The 22816-nt window shown below is 44.5% G+C and overlaps 1 protein-coding gene across 1 annotated transcript in view; it reads left to right on the plus strand.

The window, feature by feature from the left end:
* The window catches only part of EEPD1 (endonuclease/exonuclease/phosphatase family domain containing 1), a 63884-nt gene that overhangs the window by 30559 nt on the left and 10509 nt on the right, over window positions 1–22816 (plus strand). Inside the window, exons 2-4 of the mRNA XM_053409964.1 lie at window positions 10719–10770; window positions 20839–20949; window positions 22298–22432. Of these exons, the coding sequence (XP_053265939.1) occupies window positions 10719–10770; window positions 20839–20949; window positions 22298–22432 (298 nt within the window). The remainder of the gene's footprint in view (window positions 1–10718; window positions 10771–20838; window positions 20950–22297; window positions 22433–22816) is intronic.

The following is a 22816-nucleotide window of genomic DNA, read 5'->3' on the forward strand; positions in this document are numbered from 1 at the left end:
TAAGCTGAGTCTGGATACAGTTGGGTGCCATTTTGAATCAAGTTTGTAGACCAGGGGTCAGCAAACTTTTTCAGCAGGGGGGCGGTCCACTGTCCCTCAGACCTTGTGGGGGGCCGGACTATATTTTTTTTTGGGGGGGGTGAACAAATTCCTATGGCCCACAAATAACCCAGAGATGCATTTTAAATAAGAGGACACATTCTACTCATGTAAAAACATGCTGATTCCCGGACCGTCTGTGGGCCAGATTTAGAAGGTGATTGGGCCGGATCCGGCCCTCGGGCCTTAGTTTGCCTACCCATGTTGTAGACTGAGCCTTTCAAAACTACACTGATTTTTTTTTTTTTTTGTTGTTTCTTAGCATTCCCAGCCACTGCTAGGTATGAAACTGCTAGTAACCAATAAAGCTGTAGTTGATTTTTATATGCCTGATTGTTATCCACGTGAAAATATGTGTGGAAGCGCTGACTGATGGCGGCTCCACAGTGTGTATGCACAGAGAAAAACGTCACACTTGACATTGCATGGGATGAGCAGCAGTTTCGTGCTCTGTCCTTTTCAAGGCATGGTCCCCAGCACTCATGTCACAGAAAAGAAAATATTGTTGAAAGTCTGTAATGTGCAAGTGGGTCAAAAATATAGCCTAAGGAGCGTAAAACTGTTGAGAATTAACAGAAGATGAAAGTTTTCTCACTGAAAGACTCCATAGGATTTAGGATTTAGCTGAGGCACTCTGTAAAAGCAGGGAATTAGACAACCTTAAATTACATTTGATTGCTTCCAGGGTTTAAAGCCGTTTGGCAAGCACACAAAACTAAGCTCCTCAAATGGTAAATTCCTAAGAGAAACAATCCCTGCTATTCCTGAGTTCCTCATACAGCCCTTTAATTTTATTTTTAGCTTTGTTTTACATCAAGGAACGATGAGACGTCACTGGCCACGTTTCAAAATTTGCACATCCTCTAAAAATAATAAATCACACAATTTAATAAAGGGCTCTCCAGTCCTTCCATTGGGGCAGTGAGGGAGAATCGGAGGGAGGAAAAGATATTTCAGAAGCATCAAAGTGTAACCCGCAAGGGAAATTCAGAAGAACAAAGCGAAGGAGCCAAACAGAAAAGCTTATTTATTTGCAAAATAATCATGCTCAGTCTTCTGGAGGTTGTAAGCCAACTATTGTTTTTATGGCCTTCAGATCTTTGTTTTGAATGCTGGCCTCTTCCAGGAGAGAGGATTTTAATTTTATTTTAATCAGTTAAATGACACATCCAAACCCAATGTAAATGCCTCTGTAAGAAGACACACAAAGACTGTTATCCCCCAATCTGTCTGGCAAAAACGGACAAACCCTGCTTTTAAAAAACGATAGAGCGGCTATTTCATAATTGCAAGTAGACTATTTTAGAGCACAGTAAGATGGGATTAATTCCCCCCCTGCCCCGTTAACGTAATAGCAAACAAATACGGGTTAGATTAGAAAGGAATTTAGAATTTTGCTTTTATGAAAGGATGCTCTATTGACAGATCAAGGCCCAGTTCCAGTGTGATGCCGTCTGTCTGGAAACTATGGTTTGCAAATCAGGAGGCAGTCTTAGGAATGCCTGCCTAAACCATAGTTGAGGCCATCCGTGGAGGGGAAGGGGAATTTATGCCGCTGAGCAGAAGACTGAAGGGGTCAAAACATGTCTCCCCAAGGCTCTTCCTTGTTTTACATGTCAGCATTGTATCTTCTTCGGTCTCACGGCTAGAATCCTAAGCTCACTCACGAGGTGGGGAGTAAGCTACGTTGAACTCAGGAAAAGCTGAAAGTGATTACTGTATATGCGTTGTTTCAAAAGTACTTTAACATTATCATGTGTTTTTAAATGCCAGTTCTTTTCATCAGACTGCATGCTGGAAATAAGATTTAGAACAGGGGTAGGCAACCTAAATACGGGACACGGGTGGTGCTGTGGGTTAAACCACTGAGCCTAGGGCTTGCCGATCAGAAGGTCGGCGGTTCGAATCCCCGTGACGGGGTGAGTTCCCGTAGCTCGGTCCCTGCTCCTGCCAACCTAGCAGTTCGAAAGCACATCAAAGTGCAAGTAGATAAATAGGTACCGCTCCGGCGGGAAGGTAAACGGCGTTTCCGTGCGCTGCTCTGGTTCGCCAGAAGCAGCTTAGTCATGCTGGCCACATGACCCAGAAGCTGAACGCCGGCTCCCTCGACCAATAAAGCGTGATAAGCACCGCAACCCCAGAGTCGGTCACGACTGGACCTAATGGTCAGGGGTCCCTTTACCTTTAGGCAACCTAAGGCCCAGGGGCTGGATGTGGCCCTATCGCCTTCTCAACGCAGCCCACGGATGGTTCGGGAATCAGCGTGTTTTTACATGAGTAGAATGTGTCCTTTTATTTAAAATGCATCTCTGGATTATTTGTGGGGCATAGGAATTCGTTCATTTCCCCCCCACCCCCGCTCCCAAAATATAGTCCGGCCCCCCACAAGGTCTGAGGGACGGTGGACCGGCCCACGGCTGAAAAAGGTGCTGACCCCTGATTCAGAAGGTATATACAACACATGTAACTCCCGTAACATGCAGGAAATTAGTTTACTGTACTCTTCTGGCGCTCCTAATTAGCTTTTATGATCCCTCTTTTTCTTCTTTATTACTTGGATCCTTCTGCTTAAGAGCACAGCATTTCTTGCCCTGGGCACTGTGGTTCTCTGCATGTCGAGGTTCTGGCGGAGGCATTGCCTTTGCTTTCCAGGAGGCGTAACGGCCATCTCCCAAGTCGGCCAGCTGTCTAGTTGCACTCAGTGGCAAGTCTGCTTATCTGCACTGAGGCTTACTGAAGCTGCTGCGGACTTTGTCCTATCCTGTACAGTTTGGCGTACCCAACAAAAGTAATCCCTGCAGCTAGTGTTTATAGCACAGGGGCTGCTGGAATGGTGTCTGTGGGTGCAAGGGTACCGGTGAGCTCTTCTCCTGGCACCCATGAAGCCTCTGGTGCACCCTCTTCCATCACTGCCCCTTGGTCACGAGGAGCCTCGGGTGGCTACCGTTTTCTCCCTTTAAAAGTACATAGAGCTAAGTTGAAAGAGGGATGGTTCCCCACTGCCTCTTTCCCACTGAGATGCTTTTCAAGGTTCATATTACCGTATTTTTTGCTCTATAAGATTCACTTTTTCCCTCCTAAAAAGTAAGGGGAAATGTGTGTGCGTCTTATAGGGTGAATGCAGGCTGCGCAGCTATCCCAGAAGCCAGAACAGCAAGAGGGATTGCTGCTTTCACTGCGCAGTGATCCCTCGCTGTTCTGGCTTCTGAGATTCAGAATATTTTTTTTCTTGTTTTCCTCTCAAAAAACTAGGTGCGTCTTGTGGTCTGGCGCGTCTTATAGAGCGAAAAATATGGTTAGTTTTGGTGTGTTTGCTCATTCTTATTTTACCTTTGGAAGTGAGAGCTGGACCATAAAGAAGGCTGATCGCTAAAGAATTGATGCTTTTGAATGATGGTGCTGGAGGAGACTCTTGAGAGTCCCATGGACTGCAAGAAGATCAAACCTCTCCATTCTGAAGGAAATCAGCCCTGAGTGCTCACTGGAAGGACAGATTGTGAAGCTGAGGCTCCAAGACTTTGGCCACCTCATGAGAAGAGAAGACTCCCTGGAAAAGACCCTGATGTTGGGAAAGATGGAGGGCGCAAGGAGAAGGGGACGACAGAGGACGAGATGGTTGGACAGTGTTCTCAAAGCTACCAGCATGAGTTTGACCAAACTGCGGGAGGCAGTGGAAGACAGGAGTGCCTGGCGTGCTCTGGTCCAGGGGGTCACGAAGAGTCGGACATGACTAAACGACTAAACAACAACATTTTATCTTTGGAAAAATGAAGTTTGTGTGCACATTCATTCAGTGTGTGTGTGGCATGCTGATGGGGCAAGGAGACGGCACCCATGGCACTTGCTCAAAAATCAGAAAAACAAAATGTTCCCATGGGCCAAGAAAGGTTGATGATCTTTGGTTTAGCTTCTTAGAAGAAGAGGAGGAAGGAGTCGCTTCTGTTTTCTGTATCCTTCAACAGGGTTCAAGTTATGGTAGCTGATACTTAGGTATTGTTACCAAAGTTGGGTGCCGCCCCCACTCTCTGCTGAGCAGTAGCAAGATTCCAGCGGGTTCTGGGCACTCACCAGGGGCTGTGTGCCTTTGGAGAATTGAAGGTGCGGCAGAGATAGTCGTAGCTTTAAGAAATGTGCTTTATTCACATACTTACACCTGAGTTTAGATGGAGAGAGTCCAGATCTTACAGCACGGTCCTCTCAAGAGGGGCTTCTTCCCCATGGCAGTGCAGCACTGGAGTCAAAAGCAGCTTTCCCAGCCAGCCTTCAGCCAACCTGCCCAAGATGGATCTCTCTCTTTGTCCTCTCCCTCTTCTTCCCAGCATGCCTTTCTGTAAATACTTTCTTCTCCTGTCCCCTCAAGCACACACCTCATCACCATGGCACCCTCTGTCTGCCCAGACCCAAGAAATCCTCTTGGATGGGCTGTCAACACTTTTTCTCAGGTTCATGCCTCTGTCGCAGGTGAGGCCCTCACTAGACAGGAAGCTTAGCCTGTGCTTTTCCACTGGCCTCCAACCTTCCATTCAATGCTCCAAATAATCAAAATCCTACCACTAGGGTTTGAGCCCCACTCAAAAAAACTATAACAGTATGAACATCAGAATAGTTGGGGTCTTATGTGCTGCTTTCCCTGTGGCAAAGTTAAATAAGGCACTGTTGTCATTCCAGAAGGAAGAACTCTTGGGGGCTTTCTGGTATTCTTTAAGTACAAATGGCAACCGTTTTAGGTGTGTCCAAATGGCATGCAATAGCCAACACGTGGGTCCTTTTGGACCCGGAAGAAGGCAATACGAGGGCGTGGGGCAACGTAACGGGGGGTGTGTGTCGTGCTTATCCATGTTCTGCTGACACGCGCTGGAGGCGGGAATGGATCACCTGTGCGAAATGGGCAGCGCTTGTACAATATGGGAGAAATCCCTCAAGTTAGCTGACAGAGAAGCACATCACTACCAGCCCTAGGCAAAATGTGTTGGAACAACTCAAGGAGTAGTAATATTCATCTGCTGCAGACAGCCTTACAAAAAGCCACCCCATTTCATCTGAACTTCAGTGTACCCCGCCCCCAAAACCCAAAAAAACTTCCTTTTTCTCTTTGTTATATTAACTGCTTGAGTCATAGTTAACTCCTTTGCCTGTTTTTGCTATGAATAAATTTATTAGTACTGGATTAAAAAGTCATGCTTTCAGTTCTTTAACTGATGCAATCTGCATTACCGGGTGTGTGTAGGAGACCGTAGGTTTTTTAAACCTGCATTTCCATGGAAACAAAGATCCAAGAAGAATAAAAATGATGAGAACTGTGTGGCAGGGAGTGTAACTACTTCTAGACTGTTGCTACTTTTTGAGAGGCTTAATTGCATCCAGGGAAAGTCATGTTGTTCAATTAAAGATTTGGTGATTCTAAGTGGATTTGCTGCTGTTGCACGACAAACCTGTTTCCAACCCCCGCTTTTTGCAGGAAGGAAAGTGATGAGGAAATGCCCTTGAAAGTGTGGGATAAGAATTGTTTGATGTGACATCATATAACCTCAGGCTCAATTGCCAGTTGAACAAGTTACTTAGGGATGGATGAAAAAAAACAACACCAAGTCCCACTTCATACATTATCAGGCTTAAGAACCTTCCTAAAGTAAAGGTAAAGGTACCCCTGCCCGTACGGGCCAGTCTTGACAGACTCTAGGGTTGTGCGCCCATCTCACTTAAGAGGCCGGGGGCCAGCGCTGTCCGGAGACACTTCCGGGTCACGTGGCCAGCGTGACAAGCTGCATCTGGCGAGCCAGCGCAGCACACGGAACGCCGTTTACCTTCCCGCTAGTAAGCGGTCCCTATTTATCTACTTGCACCCGGGGGTGCTTTCGAACTGCTAGGTTGGCAGGCGCTGGGACTGAACAACAGGAGTGCACCCCGCCGCGGGGATTCGAACCGCCGACCTTTCGATTGGCAAGCCCTAGGCGCTGAGGCTTTTACCCACAGAGCCACCCGCGTCCCTCAAGAACCTTCCTAGCATTGTGAAAAATGTGTGAGTAATTTTATGTTGCCATGTTGAAACATGACACAGACAATATATTATCTTTGTCTGAAAGCCTGTGTTTGTTTTCCCAGTGTCAAATGAGTGAGTTACTGTGTTGACTATTGTGAATTTCTTAGGCGCCTTTGCTAAACTTCCCACCATATTCAAAATATATTTCCAACTGATGGCTTTCTTTCTATTCTTCCCTTACCCGTTGATGCAAAGCTCAGTGACATGATTTATCTCTTTCTCATCCATCACTCATGCAACGTTTTCAGCTATGAATGGCTGCTCTTTCGTTGATGGGCAGATACAGTGGCTTCTTGTAAGAAGAGCTTCTGTTCTGGTCGATGGTGTGCCATTGGTACCACCAGATACAGGGCTACGAAATCTTACAAGCCTGGTCCCTGAAAGCTACGGAAGACAATAGGCTTGTGTTAGCCGATTGCAGTTATCCAGTAAGGAAGCCCAGTTGTTGCTTTTAAGTCTACACCTCCTTTTTATGAATGAGTTTAAGGATCTCTTCTGCGGTCGGTACAACATTGGCAGGTGGCTATGCCTGCCTCTTCCATCAGCTGGTTGATAGTGGATGAAGGCAAATGACCATGTGACAACTGACCATATGAAGTACTTGCAGACTGGGGGATAATGTTTGCACCTGCCAGGTATGTGAAGGCTGCTTGCCTTCACACATTGGGACAAACACTGTTCTTCCCAGTTCAATGGGGATTCTTCTCTCCCTTGGCACTTACTGACTCCTTCCCCTTGAACGCATTTGTACCAGGCCAGGATGCAAGTATCTTCATTTTGTACACAGAGAGAGCTGCTCTGATTTCCTTAATTTAGGGGTTTCCATTGTGTCAAAATTTCAGAACTGTCCGTTTGACCAGGATGAAACAAACAAGTATATTATGCCGAGAATGACTTTGGGTCTCTGTGGATTCTCTGGTACATTCCAGGTACACCCTGTTCCTTGGTGGGTTGAAGCCAGCTGGCCAAGTGTGAATGAACTTGTCTTTCTTCAACTTGGCAGACTGGGCTTACGGTTGAGTTTAGGAGGTGAGACCAAGGCAATCTGAAGCAGCAGCAAGAGCTAGTTGCTCTGATTTGTGAGCAGCGTGGAGCAATCCTGACCCAGAAGCCTTTATAGGGGCCAAAAGGTTACCCACCTGATCTGCTCTGGCTTACTAGAATAAATATGAGGCTTCCTTGTTGGTGCAACTGGTCTCTCTGCGTTTCTCACCATTTCACCACAGTTGACTGGTGGCACACAGGTAGAATTTCTGATCCTCCTTAAGTTGCCAGTTGGAGACTCAATGTGGATTTGAGTTCTGGACTCTGCACTGTGCCTGTTCTGTGGATGATTATTCTCTAAGGCTGTCGATATAATTGCAGAATTATTATTTTTTTAAAGTCAACCTTTGCAGCCCTTGGAGGAGTGTAATCTATTGGACAGCCAGCAATAACTGCCTCCTATTTTTAGATCCGTTGCACTGCATGTCCTGTAAAATCCACAGAGGATATCCAATCAGTTCTGCTTTCTACACCATCCATGGATGCCAGGTTGCCTTGCACCGATTTCTCCTTCCCTATGCAGTGCTATAAATCCTCGCTTGGTGCTTACGCTTCTTTACGAGCCTCGTGTTTTCATGAGTCAGCACAGGGGTTGGGCTAAAGTCAATGGCAAACTCTCATTTCTGTCTCTCTGCTTCTCTTTCTACAGCATTTTGGGGCGTGTGGCTCTATCTGCGTGCACCCATTATAAGAAAAGGTTGCCAGAATCAATTTGGTTTTTATTAGGCAACTTTGTAGATGGGTTTAATTATACAGAGCAGCCTATTCGAGTAATGGCAAATGGATGCAATAACAGCCGTTGTTGTCATTAATAGTATTTTATAAATTCAGGAATCACCTTTCATGTGAGTCTTAGGGTGATTTACAAACCTAGCATAAAAACAACTAAAAATAGTTTTCTAAAATAGGAGAAAAACAACCAAAGTTGGGTTTACAAATCATACAAAAGGAACATCTATGGCAGAAATCTTTTCACCCAGCTGGAAAAGCTAATTGAATTAAAAAATGTCATTGGCTGTTTCCACTGGCTGGAACCAGTGTGGTGTAGTGGTTAAGAGCGGTCGTCTCGTAATCTGGGGAACCGGGTTCGAGTCTCTGCTCCTCCACATGCAGCAGCTGGGTGACCTTGGGCCAGTCACACTTCTTTGAAGTCTCTCAGCCCCACTCACCTCACAGAGTGTTTGTTGTGGGGGAGGAAGGGAAAGGAGATTGTTAGCTGCTTTGAGACTCCTTAAGGGGGGTGAAAGGCAGGATATCAAGTCAAACTCTTCTTCTTCTTCCGGAAAGTACAGATTTTGAGCACCTGTCTTATCTCAGCAGAGATGCTGTTCCACGAAACAGGGGAAGCCCTTCTCCAAATTACTGTGGCGTGAGCTTTTGGTATGTTAGGAACTTGAAGGAGAAACTCCCTTGCAGGTTGTAGTGCTTTTCTGAGTATTTAAGGCATAAGGCAGTCTCTCAAGCAACTCGATTCTGTAGCACCTCATAAGTTAGCACCAAAATATTGAACTGCAGATGGGGAGCCCATGCAGATCCCACAAACAAGGTGTTGTATGCTTGTGCCAGTCTGTCTCTATAAGCAGCCTAGGTGCTGTTCTGCCAGTGCACCTGTAGCCTCTGGACTAACCTCAAGAGTAGCCGCACAAAGAGCCCATTGCAGTAATCCAGTGTTGAGGCTACCAGTGCATGTGGTCAAACTATCAAGATTCAGGAATAGCCTAGCTGTCTTAAAAGCCAAAGCTGCTAAACAGTACCCCAGCCGCTGAGGACAACTGTGTCCACGGTGATGGATCTAGAAGCAGCCTCAGACTATGTACCTTCTCCTCCAGGGTGTCCTGAGGCTATTGCAGATGTCATGGAAAGGAAGGAAAGTGAGAGGCTATCAGGAAGCTGGAAGTGGACGACCACAGGGAAAGCCGCAGTAGGCTGGGGAATGAGAAGATGGGATCCCAAGAAAAATTCAACTCAGAGAAGGGCCACAGCAGGCTGAGAGGAGGAGGCCCAGATCCCAGGGACATGCCTTGAGGACTGCCACAAAAGTATTCAGCCCCACAATGCTGAATACTCCAAGCCCAGTGTCACCCACCAAGGAGCCGCCTCTGCTGCCCTCCCCTTAGCCAAGAGGGCTCCCCTCCTGGGGAGGCATCTGGGGCAAAGCTGGTCCAACTCCACCCCCTATCTCCAGTTGTCCCTGGGTTCGCCACCAATGTGCCAGAGATGGCCTTCAGCAGCATCCCCAGTCTGTCTCTTATGCCCAGCACCAGGTCCAGGCCCTCAATACCAAGCCAGGTGGAGAAGTTTCCTGGTATGTAAGAGAAGATTTATGGACTCCAGTGGCAGGGCCTTCCTCCCTTGACCACCATGTCTGTGATTCTGTGGACCATATGATGTGCTTTTGTGAACCATTATCCCTAGAAGTGGTGGTTAGCAGTAGCTGGAGTGACTCTTCAAAAGACAAGGATCTTTTGCGAATACTTGGAATTAGCAAAGTTGACTGATTTGATAAGACAAAAACCAAAAAATATAATCCAGAAACAATGGAAATGTCTAAATAATTCTTTATGTAGACAAGGATTAAATGTAAGGTATTGGTTGTGTTTAGAATAGACTTATGAAAGATTTAGAAAACATACTGATTAGAATATTTGTGTGAGATTGTATGGGGAAAATATGAAATAACAGATACAATCTTGCTTAAAACGTATATAGGAAGTGCAGTGTAAGCAATGGAAGTCAATCAATGAAATTTTATTATTAATTTCATATCGTGATATTTGTAGAATAAATTTGGAAGAAATTCTTCCAACTTTTCTTCTTCTTTTTTCTTATCTTATTTTTCTCTCTTTTTTTCCTTTTTATGTATGTGTGCTTATTTGAAGTGTACGTATTTGCAGTGTTTTGCTTATATTTTGTAACAATTATGTTAAATAAATTTAAAAATAAATAAATGAAAAAAACCAAAAGACAAGGATCAGGCAAATTTGTAGGGGGTGAATATATTTTGATTAACTGTGAGAGCAAAACGGAGCTTCTAGGTTCAAAACGGTAGACCTATTAATACCTGACTTTCAGGATAAATCACAGGGGTTGTTTTGCCCCCTGCACGTCTTGCTTGTGAACTTCCCAGAAGCACCTGGTTAGCCAAGGTTGACAAAGAAACGCTTCACCACTTTGCTCTTCTGGCTGATCTAGCAAGGCAGCTCTTCAAGCAAACATAGCAGTCAAGGAGCTGCCTTTCAGATGTAAATACAGCAACTCCCACCTCACGCTGTTGGTTCTTGCATGCAGCATTCTGGTATGATAGTTGGGTCCTCAGCCAAGAACCTGCTTGCGCACGCTGTATCAGAGCAGTCAAAGTCAGCTGTGTCCAGTGAAGTAGCGTAAGCTCTTGCAAGATAGATGGGGATTTAATGACTGCGTGGGACTGCAGCGTTGTAAATGGCTGACTAGCATGCCATATAAGGGTTTTCAAGCTTTCAGGAGCTACTTTTACTTGGTTTTAAAATGACTTCTTTTGCTGTTTTTTCTCTTCCAGCATCAAGCTTTTGGCTGTGCAGGAGCTGGTGGACAGAGATGCACTGGAAAAGGTATTTCCACCTGTTTGTAGAGCTTGCACACATCTTTTCAAGCACAACTCTTCTTTTAGCTAAAGGATTCCCTGTTTATTGCGATTCATATAGTATGGATCCCCTTCACTTCATACTACATATTGCACCAGATATAATGCTAGTTGAACATGGTAAGGATGGACTGCGGTGATATTTGGGCTTGTGTGGCCGCACCTCCTCCCTCTTCTCTTTTGTGCAACTGTGAGGAGGAGTTTGGTTATTTTCATTTCTGTTTTAGATTTTGCAGCAACTTGCGATGTTGTCTGAACCTGAACAAACTGGTTCATCTTAACTGTGGTTAGTGGAAACCGGCCAACTTGAAACGATGGTTTATGAAGCTGGCTTGTTTCAACGAACCATGGTTAAGATTAGCCACAGTTTAAGATTCAGATAACATGTTACAATCATAAAATTGTGGATTGGAAGGGACCACAAGGGTCATCTAGTCCAACCCCCTGCAATGCAGGAATCTTTTGCTCAATGTGGGGCTTGAATCCATGACCCTGAAATTAACAGTCTCAGGCTCTACCAACTGAGCTATCCCAGCTGTTAAACTGTAGTTAATCTAAATTTCTCATCTCCTTCTGATAGCCATGCCAGATGGGAGGAGACAGTGCACAACCTCAGGGTTTGTTGAGACTTATTATTGTAGTGCTAAACCATGGTTTAGCATGACACCTGAATGCAGCCAGTGCCAGAGGAAATTTGGTTCATTCTTATGCCCCGGCCCAGTATACCTGAAGGAGCGTCTCCACCCACATTGTTCTACCCAGACACTGAGGTCCAGTGTCTGGGGCCTTCTGACGGTTCCCTCACTGTGAGAAGCCAAGTTACAGGGAACCAGGCAGAGGGCCTTCTCAGTAGTGGCACCCGCCCTGTGGAACGCCCTCCCATCAGATGTCAAAGAGAAAAACAACTATCAGACTTTTAGAAGACATCCGAAGGCAGCCCTGTTTAGGGAAGCTTTTAATGTGTAAAAGACTGTAGTATTTTAATATTCTGTTGGAAGCCGCCCAGAGTGGCTGGGGAAACCCAGCCAGATGGGCGGGGTAAAGGTAAAGGGACCCCTGACCATTAGGTCTAGTTGCAGAGGACTCGGGGGTTGCAGCGCTCCTCTCGCTTTATTGGCCAAGGGAGCCGGCGTTCAGCTTCCGGGTCATGTGGCCAGCATGACTAAGCCGCTTCTGGCAAACCAGAGCAGCGCACGGAAACGCCGTTTACCTTCCCACTGGAGCGGTACCTATTTATCTACTTGCACTTTGACGTGCTTTCAAACTGCTAGGTTGGCAGGAGCAGGGACCAAGAAACAGGAGCTCACCACATCGTGGGGATTTGAACTGCCAACCTTCTGATCGGCCAATCCTAGGCTCTGTGGTTTAACCCACAGTATAAATAATAAATTATTATTGTTATTGTTATTGTTATTGTTATTGTTATTGTTATGTGCTCCAAGTAAGAGTAAGAGTCTTCTGCTCTTTTTTCTCTTAGCATTCTCTGGACTGCAATTATTAACCACATGTCTATGTGCTGTTCATATGAGTTTTCAACATGCTCACGGGATCTTTGACAATGCTGCACAGCAGACCACTTTTGAAAGTGAGCTGAGTTTCAGAGCTTGCGATATGACTGTGTTTGTGTGTTTGAGAGAGAGACAGAGACAGACAGACAGAGGGAGAAACTCTCGTGTCTTTTCAGATGGGGGGGGGCTTTAAAAAATCCCCACTGGGTGCATGTAACCCTTTGGGCTTGCCTAAAGTAATTCTTTGGATCCCTCTTCAGATGCTACAGTGCAAAAACTAGCTTTTCTCGAAGCTTCCTGATTTCTGCAGCTTTCCGCATTGTTGTGGGAAATGTCCCGCAATTGCCTTGGGTCATAGGATGCCATCCAGCCAATCCTACTCTTTTATAGCAGACCTCCCCCCCCATTTTCATGTTTTCTTTTAGAAGTGTCTATTGCTCCCGTTGTTCGGTCCCAGCGCCTGCCAACCTAGCAGTTCAAAAGCACTCCCGGGTGCAAGTAGATAAATAGGGACCGCTTACTAGCAGGAAGGTAAATGGCGTTTCCGTGTGCGGCTCTGGCTCGCCAGAGCAGCGATGTCACGCTGGCCACGTGACCCGGAAGTGTCTCCGGACAGCGCTGGCCCCCAGCCTCTTGAGTGAGATGGGCTCACAACCCCAGAGTCTGTCAAGACTGGCCTGTACGGGCAGGGGTACCTTTACCTTTTATCAACATATCATTGCAAGTGACCATCTCAGTCCTCATTAGGCCGTTGCTGCTGTTGTTTAGAGTGCAAGGAGGGTGGATTCTCATGGGTTTTCGGTTGACAAAATGTTGCATTTCTGCAAACATGGTTGTTCCTCTGAGCATACTGCTACCTCCCTTTCTCCCTCCTCACCTTTGTGGCCTCTTTTTTTGGATGCCTTCCTGTTTACCCCCTGAGTTCACTATAAGAAGGAGTGGCATGAAAACGTATATTCGTTTACATATGAACTGGGGTGTGTGTGTGTGTGTGTGTGTGCGTGTTTTGCAAAGTTTCGAAAACTTATTTTGTATCATTTGGCCGGCTTTCTGTTCTTCGCCTAACAAAATATAGACATGTGAAAACAAGTTTAGGATGGATGGATTTCGCAGCTTCCTCGCTCTGATAGAACATTTCTTTCTCCCATATCTGGCATGGAACATAACAGATTCGACAAATGCGCTCTCAGTGGCTTTCTTGTCTCCCCGGCACATCGGCTTCCATACATTTCAGCCAGATCAGTGTTTCATCGTGATTAAACCCATTGTTATCTTTGTTAGTCCTAAATCACTTTCACAGCAAAGCGGACTGTTCATGCGATGACTGTTAAACAGAAGAGAGAGCTATACCCTGCCCAAATAACGCTCCTCCTTTCTACGGACTCAAAAGTGCCAAAGCCCTGGCAGTTCTGTGAGAGAACATGTAACTTTTTCTGCACACGCAGCATGCTTGTGTGTAACATATATATTCATGCACAGATAAATAATATTGGGAAAGGGAACTGGTGCATAGCAAGGCTTTATTGCCACAATAATTGATTTTTTGTGGCTTTTCTTTAAAACTTAAATGCACTGTACTTTCCTGTGTATAAGACGTACCCCCATGAAATTTCAGAAAATGGGGGGAGATGGCACAATGTTGTTGAGCTTCTTTTGGGAAGGATTGCCCAGAGTTTTTGAGCTTTTTTGGGGGGGGGTGCCCAAAATTGCTCACCTGTATGTGTCGGCCAATCAACATCAACCATTGACGCAGCAACCAATGACACGCACAATTGTCACTGACAGCCGCGGCAGCAACCAATCAAACGTCCACCCTATGCACTACCCATGTGTAAGACGACCCCCACTTTTTAGCATGATTTTAAAAAATAATAACATAGTTTTATACACAGAAAAGTACGGTAGGTATGAGTTAGCATCTCCTAGCCACAGAAGCCTTCTCCACTCAACCCCACCTCTGCTTTTAAGTGCTTCCCCCCACCCCCAAGTAACCACTGTCTTCTCATTGGTCTTCCACTGACTCCTTTTTCTAAGAGTTCATCAAAGCTAAATGGAATCAGAGCCAGCTGGAGCTATCGACTCACATAGCCAAATCTGGACTTGGACGCTATACTTTTAAAGCACATCTGAAGCATATTCTTTCCCTCAAAGAATTCTGGGCACTGTAGTTTTCCCTTCACAGAGTTACAGTGAACCAGCAACCCTCTGCAAAGTGCAGTGCCCATAATTCGTTAAGGGAAGCAATGTGCTCCCAGTGTTATTTAAAGGTATACTGCTTACACAGCCTTGGAAAGTATGTCCTCCCAGTTCATTGTCCCTGAGGTCAGTGGCTGGAACTGACAATGACATTTTCCGAAGCAAACAGGCAGAAGAAGCCAATAGTTGTAACTGCTTTGGAGAGCCATCACCTGTCTGTCAGCCAGTTGTCCCAGGAGTACCTTTTAGAGGAGCCTGACAATTTTTCTCCTTTATTGTGGGTGTTCCCGACCAAGCGGGTTTCACTGAGCGAGGCTGAATCATGTGTCTAGGCTTAACAAACTGGTGAATGCCAAATGCAAAAAAGCAAGAAAGATATGAAGCGGAATCACAGTTGCCGGAGAGCTCAAGTTGACTTGCTGCATTAGGTTTCACTCACCTCACTGAGAGGTAAATTATACTGAAACTTTTTTTATAATATTTTTTATTAATTTTAACATATAAATTATAAAATGTACCACAAAACTTATCACTTACACAAACTTTTTAGACTTCCATCAGCACCTCTGATGATCCACCTTTAACCACTTCTTATGCATTTCTTAACTTTATATTGCCTTTACATCTCTTAACAAATCCTCCTCCCCCTTGTCCATTTTTACAATGCTTCTAATAATACTCGTCACAAAACTTCTTGCAACCCTACAAACGTCGTCTGTTCTTCATAACTACTTTTCAAATAGTCCGTAAATTTACTCCAGTCTTCCGTGAATTTCTGGTCTCGCCGGTTTCGAATCCTTCCTGTTAGTTTATCTAATTCTGCATAGTCCATTAACTTCATCCTCCATTCTTCAATCGATGGTAACTCTTCTTGCTTCCATTTTTGGGCCAATAATATTCTTGCTGCTGTTATTATACTGAAACTTTCATTTGTCGGAAGCAATTCTCAGTGATACTTCCAGTCTAGGTTTTTCCTTTTTCCAGCCTTGTTTTGTGACCATCTTTCGCTCAGGAAGAACAAAATGACTGATTAGGCAGCTTCTCAGTCTTCTTCCTGTATATATTATATTTATAATGCAGGCAGAGTATGTCGTGAAGAGGGAGCTTAAGGACAAGCCCAGGTTCGGACCATACGCTAAGCAAAGGTGTGGATTAGCTTGGTGCAGGGTGGCAGTAAAAAAGACCCAGGAAGCGCAAAGAAGCTGCAAGCTCTTCACTGGGAGCCTATACAGTTGCACCCTCCTGTTAAACAATGGTTTGGCTTACTGTGTCATGCCAACCAGAGGAGAAGTACTTTTTGCACATAATCTTGCAGCGTTGTGTTGCATTGAATGACCTTAAGTTCTATTGTTGTAAACAATAAAAATCTGCCCTTTTTCCCTTATCCAAGAGCCCGTATAGAGTCCTTACGTGAGTTCCCTAGTGGTAGGGGAAAATAACAGAGGCCAACCAGAGAATATTGAGAAGCAAAGCAGCTAGTAAGCCTGATCTTTATTGATCTGTTGCAACAGGGTGCTCCCCTCACACGCAGGAAAGGAAGAGGACCTCGAACCATGGCGCGCAAGGCCTTATATAGACATTTTAAATTCCCTGCACTGGAGCTCAAGACCACCCCTCCATACATCATACATATATCACAGAAGGGGTGTAACTCAAGACCACCCCCCAGATATATCATACCTACATCACAGAAAGGGCGGTCTACAACAGAAATTTGAGTGTGTTGTTTATCTCCTGTCTGGCAGGTTATCTGATAATGCCTTATCTGATTGCCTTTCCTGGTAGTCTTTTCCTGGTAGTCTGGTAGCCCTTTGAAATGGTGATTACTAAATTCCTGTAACAAGGAAGGTTTTTTTCCCCACCTCCTCCCTCCTTGCAGAGAAACATTTGGTCAGCTTGGGAGTCAAAATGGTTTCAGGACTGTTTTCCTGTGCTGCTTCAGACATGTGGTTTATATATTTATGTACGTGTTTGCTTGGTACATTTATGAACATTTAATATATATCTAAGACCTTAAAATTCTTATTACATTATGAACAGGGGAGAAAATTTTCTTTCCATCAACTTTCCCCATACCATGGAAAAAAAAATTGCACTTCTACAATTTCCTGACTTACTCACCATTTTTCTAAACTAAGAGGTTCCCAGTGTAGTAACTACGCAACATAGCTTGTCCCTAGTTCAGCTGAGATCTTAAAGAGTTGAACTCCCAACCTGTTCTTCAGCAGATGACTGGCATTAGCTCTGGAATCCTTCCTCTTGTACCTATCTGAGAAAGGGAGTGAGTTTTCCTGCAGAAATTACAGAACAAATTTTTTAAAATTGCAGTACATGAGGAAAAACTTCAAAGTTTGCAAACATTGCAAATGCTCTCATCAGTCTTGTGTAATTCACTTAGCTTGCATGTTCCGTCTAGCCAAGATTAATTGTTTAGTCATCCAGCCAAAACTAACCGAATGAGTACACATTGTCTTTGATTTCTGCAATTTGCTGGTTTATCAAAGTTGAAGCGAATTGAAATTAATTAAACCCAGTTGACCCGAGGAAATTGCATCGTTGCAAACGCCTACATAAATCTCCCACTTTTAATTTAAGGCTTGAACCTCCAAGACGTGTACAAGCAAATAAAGAGTAAAGATGGGTCATATTGACCTTCACTGCACCGGGCATGACTAATGCGAAGATATTGTAAGAGGAGTGCCATTGTGTGATATCAAAAGAAAAGATGGCCATTTCTAGGCTCTTGTGTATCTAGCAGTGAAAGATCTTTCTTTAATGACTTTCGATGGTTGATGGCTATAAAATAGCAAAGTCGTTTGACCTGCTTGGGTAAGAACTGGCAAAGAACACTTTGGCATTTGGAATATAGCCAGCCAAGAAAACAAAAGTCTGTGCTTTCCAGCTGACTAGGAAAAAGCCATCTTGGGGTGGAGAAAGGACCGTCAGCTTTTTCTTTTCTGAGAACTGCTTTATTAGTCTAGATTGGTCTAATCAATATTTTACTCTCCGGATCCAATGGACTCCATCTCAGACTAAGGTAGCCTGGCTAATAATCAGGGAAGGTGAGATTTGTCATCCAACCAGGGCACCACATTGGCTGTGTCTGGTCAAAGTATTGTCCATCTAGCCCCTTAATGTCTACCCTGCCTGGCAGTGACCTTGCAGGGTCTCGGGTAGAAAGGTGTTTGGCATCACCTGCAACCCACTCCTTTCAGCTGGCGTTGGCAGGAGTTGAACACGAGGCCTTCGGCATGCCAGCCAACCACACAGCTAAGGTTCCTCTTGTCACGCTTTCTCTATCCTGGCCTCTGACAATAAGAACATCCTATTAAAAATTTCCCTAACAGGGTATTTGAAAAGGAGTTTTCTTTGCTGCTAAGAAACAGCTATCAAAGTCTCTTTGATATTGTCTGACAGAAATAGATGTTCTTTTCTGGATCCGTTGATTCATCTTTCATTCTCCATTCATTGTGAGCAAATCGGTCTCCTTTTTTTCAAAAGTGTTCAGACCAATGTCTTTGGATGTGTAGCCCGCAGGTGCGCTTCATAGTAGTGGCAGATGGCTTGAGAGAGAGAAAAAGCAGTCAAATGTCTCTTGGTTTGTATTCTGGGTTGCTCATTCAGGCACCTGCACCATAAAGATAAGGACATTCCCTTTTCCCATTTACAATGAAGCTGCCTTATCTCAAATATGTTTCTTTTGTTCTGTGCGCCATAAAACCATTAAATATTAGAGGGGTGACGAGTGGCATCCCTGGTGAATGCGTGTTACCTTGAGTGTGTGGCTGAAGGAGTTTGGGGGCGACAGAATCAAAGACTTGCTCTTAACTTTTAATCTTCTACCTGGCTGTCAACCCGGCATTCCACACTATTGAGTTCTTATGGGGCTCATTCGCAGCAAGAATACTAATTGCAAAAAAACTGGAAAAGTGAAACAGTACCAACGAAAAAAGAGTGGCAAGAAAGATGATTTGATTACCTTGAGTTGGCAAAAATGACGGATGCAGTTACGGGACAGTCTAAACAAACATTTCAAAAAGAGTGGGGAATGTACAGAGATTGTTTAAAAAAACCAGTGCCCTCAAATTAAAACCTGGACTTGCTTCGAATAATTTTTGCAAAACAAATTACGGTTTACAAATACAACATACAGAGAAGGGTGGAAAAGACGAAATGAGAAAGAAACAGTTTATCAAGTTTAAAATCAGACCCGCGTTGAGGAGGGAGGGAAGTCTTATTAGAATAGAATAAGAATTAAAGATTGGATAACCTAAGTCTGTGTGCAGATACTTGCGGATTTATGGATATATGTTTATCATTTGTTTTGTGTTTTCTTTTGTAGTTTGTTTTCTAAGTGTCGTGTGTGTGTGTGTGTGTGTGCTGTAATAATAAGCTGTTAAAAAGCATTTACAATAAATGCTCCCCGCAGCTTTCTTTGCCATGGTTTTTTTTTGGGGGGGGGGACTTTGAGGTTCCCCTGAATCTGCCAATGCTTCTTATGCAGGAGGCTTTCAGATTTCACTTTGTAACAGCCGACAGTCTCTCCTGAAGTTCAGAAATGTGTCAGCGATGCTGATCTGAACTGCCTCTGAGTGTAACTCCCAAGGATGGATAGCATTGCCTCACAGAGTTCAGGATGTGCCAATACGTGTCCCTGCATCATTTTTCCAAGATGTTTTATTTTATTTTATTTTTGGAGCCATTAACATTAGCACTGCACGTCAATTATGGCCTAGGACAGAACAGACAACACATATTTGGGGTAGGAACATGTTTTCCTTTGTTGTGTCATTGTGTGTAAAGCACACTGTACATTAATGACAATATTCCAGTAATCCTCACCTTGGCTTGGATCCTTACTTTCCTCCCACCAACAAAACACAGTTCGTGAAACTGCGCTTTTCAGCCTTTCTTTCTCTTTGCTCTGTGGTCTCCTTGAAAATCGGCTTCTGAAAGTTGGGGGGCCCTTGGGAATGGGGTAGAATATGCTGTGGGAGGGGCTTCAGGTGAAGGCAGGACTTGGTGGAAATTTCACCCCCTCTCCATTACGTGAATAAAGGAGCAATTTAGGATCCAGATCTATATTTTTTATAAATTGGTAGCTTTTGGTTCAGCATAAACCCTGGCCTGGTGATCAGACTTAAGAAGAGAGGTGACCTTGGTTTATGTTGCCAGAAATGGGTGCTAGAAATATAGTGGATAACATTTATCACTAGCTGCTCCTGACTTAACTGAGAATCCCATTTTTGAGCCCAATCGGCAATATGCAATATGCAGTCTTGTAGCCAGAGCCTGGAATTACGTTCCAAGCAAAGAAGAATGGCTGAATAAATTATGTGAATACTTGGAATTAGCAAAGCTGACTGGTTTGATAAGACAAAAACCAAAACATATAACCCAGAAACAATACGGGGGAAATACAGAATAAGAGATACAAATTTGCTTAAAATGTATATAAGAAGTGCAGTGTAAGCGATGGAAGTCAATCAGTGAAATTTTATTATTGAGATATTTGTAGAATAAATTTGGAAGAAATTCTTCCAATTTTTCTTCTTATTTTTTCTTTTTCTTTTTTCTTTTCTTCCTTTTTTCTTTTTTGTTATTTTATATATATGTGTGCTTATCTGAAAAATATATGTATGTATGTATTTGTATGTATTTTGCTTGTATTTTGTAATAATTATGTTAAATAAAATTTAATTTAAAGAGAGAGAGAGAGAGAGCGCATGAGCCTGGACTGAAACACTTGGGAGACTAGCCAGCTCCCCTTCCTATGGAGAGGGCATTTATTTTTATTTTAGATAACAGACGCTTTATTCTTCGGCTTGTTCTGACTGTGGGGGTCGCCTCACAATCCTCAGTCTGGCATTCTACCTGGCATAAAGCAGCGCCGCTTCACTGAAAAACTGTAGAGTTGCCTTTGCAGCTTTATTCTTCGCCCCAGTGTTTTGAATTTTGTTGAATCGGGGTTTTTTTATTAAAAAAACCCCAACGCTGACGCTCTTGCTGTGAAGCCTTTCTTCCTTCCCCGCTCCCCTGTAGTTTTTGTTACACCTATTTATTTTCCTTAAACGCTTTGGCCTCCTGTTAATTTGCAAATCGAGGCAATATTAAAGGCTTTCCGTTTGCTTTCAACGCGAAGGTCTGCAGTGCCGAACGTAAGATAGCAATGCTGACAAAATTGCGCGTGGAGAAAAAGGATGTGAGCCAGCTAAAAATGAAGCTTTTGGGAATGTTCTTCACCAGGTAGCCTGGGTTAATCCTCTCCTCTCTCTCAAGATATGTCTCCCCATATGTAATGGCTGTTATTTGTTTGCTTGTTCCCTTTATAGTTTTGCATGGAGTTGAACCAGCCAACCCTGCCGAACATCCGGAAATGGAAGGGCCATCGAGGATGCTGGAAGACAGCAGTTTCTGAGAAGCCCTCAGGCCAGCCTCACAAGGTACTGTATTTTTCGCTCCATAAGGCGCACCGGAACATAAGGCGCACCTAGTTTTTAGAGGGGGAAATCAAGAAAAAAAAGGTGTACTGTATTTTTCTCTCCATAAGGTGCACGCAGCCTGTCCACTTCTCCCAAAGCTTCTTGGGGCTGCCGGGGGAAGCCCGGGTCCCCCCCCAGCCCCAAAGAGCAAAGAAACCAAAACAGCCAGCAGGATCCATCCCGCTGGCTGTCTGGACTTGTGTCTTGGCGGCTATCCCTGAAGCCTTCAGAGCGCAGCGGGAACTCACGCTGCGCTCTGAAGGCTTAAGGCGGCTATCCCTGAAGCCTGGAGAATGAGAGGGGTCAGTGCGCACTGACCCCTCTCGCTCTCCAGGCTTCAGCAAAAGCAACACAAAGCCTCCGGAGCGCGGAGGGAGCGCTCCCTCTGCGCTTCGGAGGCTTCCCGTTGCTATCGCTGAAGCCAAGGAGCCTGCATTCACTCCATAGGACGCACACACATTTCCCCTTAATTTTTGGAGGGGGAAAAGTGCATCCTATAGGGCGAAAAATACGGTACTCTAGTCTGCATGCCGTGACCTTTCCACAACATTGTGTTTTTGTCCAGCTGAGGACATAGCTACCCCTTGTTTTGAGCAAAAAGCTTCTATGGTTTTGGTTTTTGCCAAGGACTGCATTTCAGTTCTGCTTTGAGCTGACTACTCATAACTGGCTTTTCTCCTGGACCTTGTTATTGATTTTGGAAATGCTTATTTCTGTCCGACTGCAGCAGATTTTGTGCCAGGAAAGCAAAGAGTTTTATTTGTGCGTATAATGTCCCTGCTAGCCACAAACCCAGACAGTATATTTATTTGTTTATGGGTTTCGAAACGACTAATATAGTGGCTCACTGACAATGTGAAAACAACTATTTAAAAGTACCTGCGCGTAAGAGGATAGCCTGTTGAATTGTAAATATAACATTATAAATATGTGGTATCCTTCTGGAGATGGTAATAAAAGCATACATTTACACACAAAAAACACCCAGCACCCTGATCACAGTTGTAAGCACTCTCCTACTCAGAGTAGACCCATTGAGGTTAATAGATACAGCTAATGTAGGTCCATGAATTTAAACGGGTCTACTAAGAGTAGATACCACCCACACTCATACAAATTCAGTTTTGCTGTGTTGTACATGGATTCAGCTATGGATGCCCAACTAATCCTTGCTTTGGTCCACATTGCTGTCAATTCAGTTCATTTTTGGAAACTCATTGTTAAGCGGGCTGAGGGGAGAGGACAGGATCAGAGTGTGAGTGGACCTATATATCTTTGAATATCGGATTGTCTTTCTTTTGCCTCTCAGTGCGTCGAATATTCTGGCTTCCTGTGGGACACAACAGCAGGGGTAGAGTTGAAGGATGCCATCTCCCATGAGAACCCCCCCACGAATGGCAACGGGAGGCAGACGTATCCTCACCCTTACGTTGCACATTTCAAGGTAACAGTGCGCAAGAGTTCTTGAGTGAAAGAAATCAAGTGCATGGGCATGTTCTCAGTTGTATTACATCCTCGGGGGAGGAATTCAAGCGCCATGCTTGGTCAAAGGTCTGTCAACGCAAGCCAAGGGCGGCACATCCCGTTTTACCGCTTGAGGCAAAACAGGAAGTGCCGTCACTGCCGCATCCCATACCTGGGTTGCGCCATGGCGGCAGGTTCACTCGAGATCTCATGTGACTTCTGTGAGATCTCACAAGATCTCGCCAGAAATCGGTGCCCATGCTGTAGAATGGAGATTGTTATTAGTATACAGTGGCACCTCGGTTTAAGAACAGTCCTGTTTAAGAAAGATTCGGTTCACAAATTCCACAAAACCGGAAATAGT

This window comes from Podarcis raffonei, chromosome 12 (assembly GCF_027172205.1).
Source record: "Podarcis raffonei isolate rPodRaf1 chromosome 12, rPodRaf1.pri, whole genome shotgun sequence".
Taxonomy (NCBI): Eukaryota; Metazoa; Chordata; class Lepidosauria; order Squamata; family Lacertidae; genus Podarcis; species Podarcis raffonei.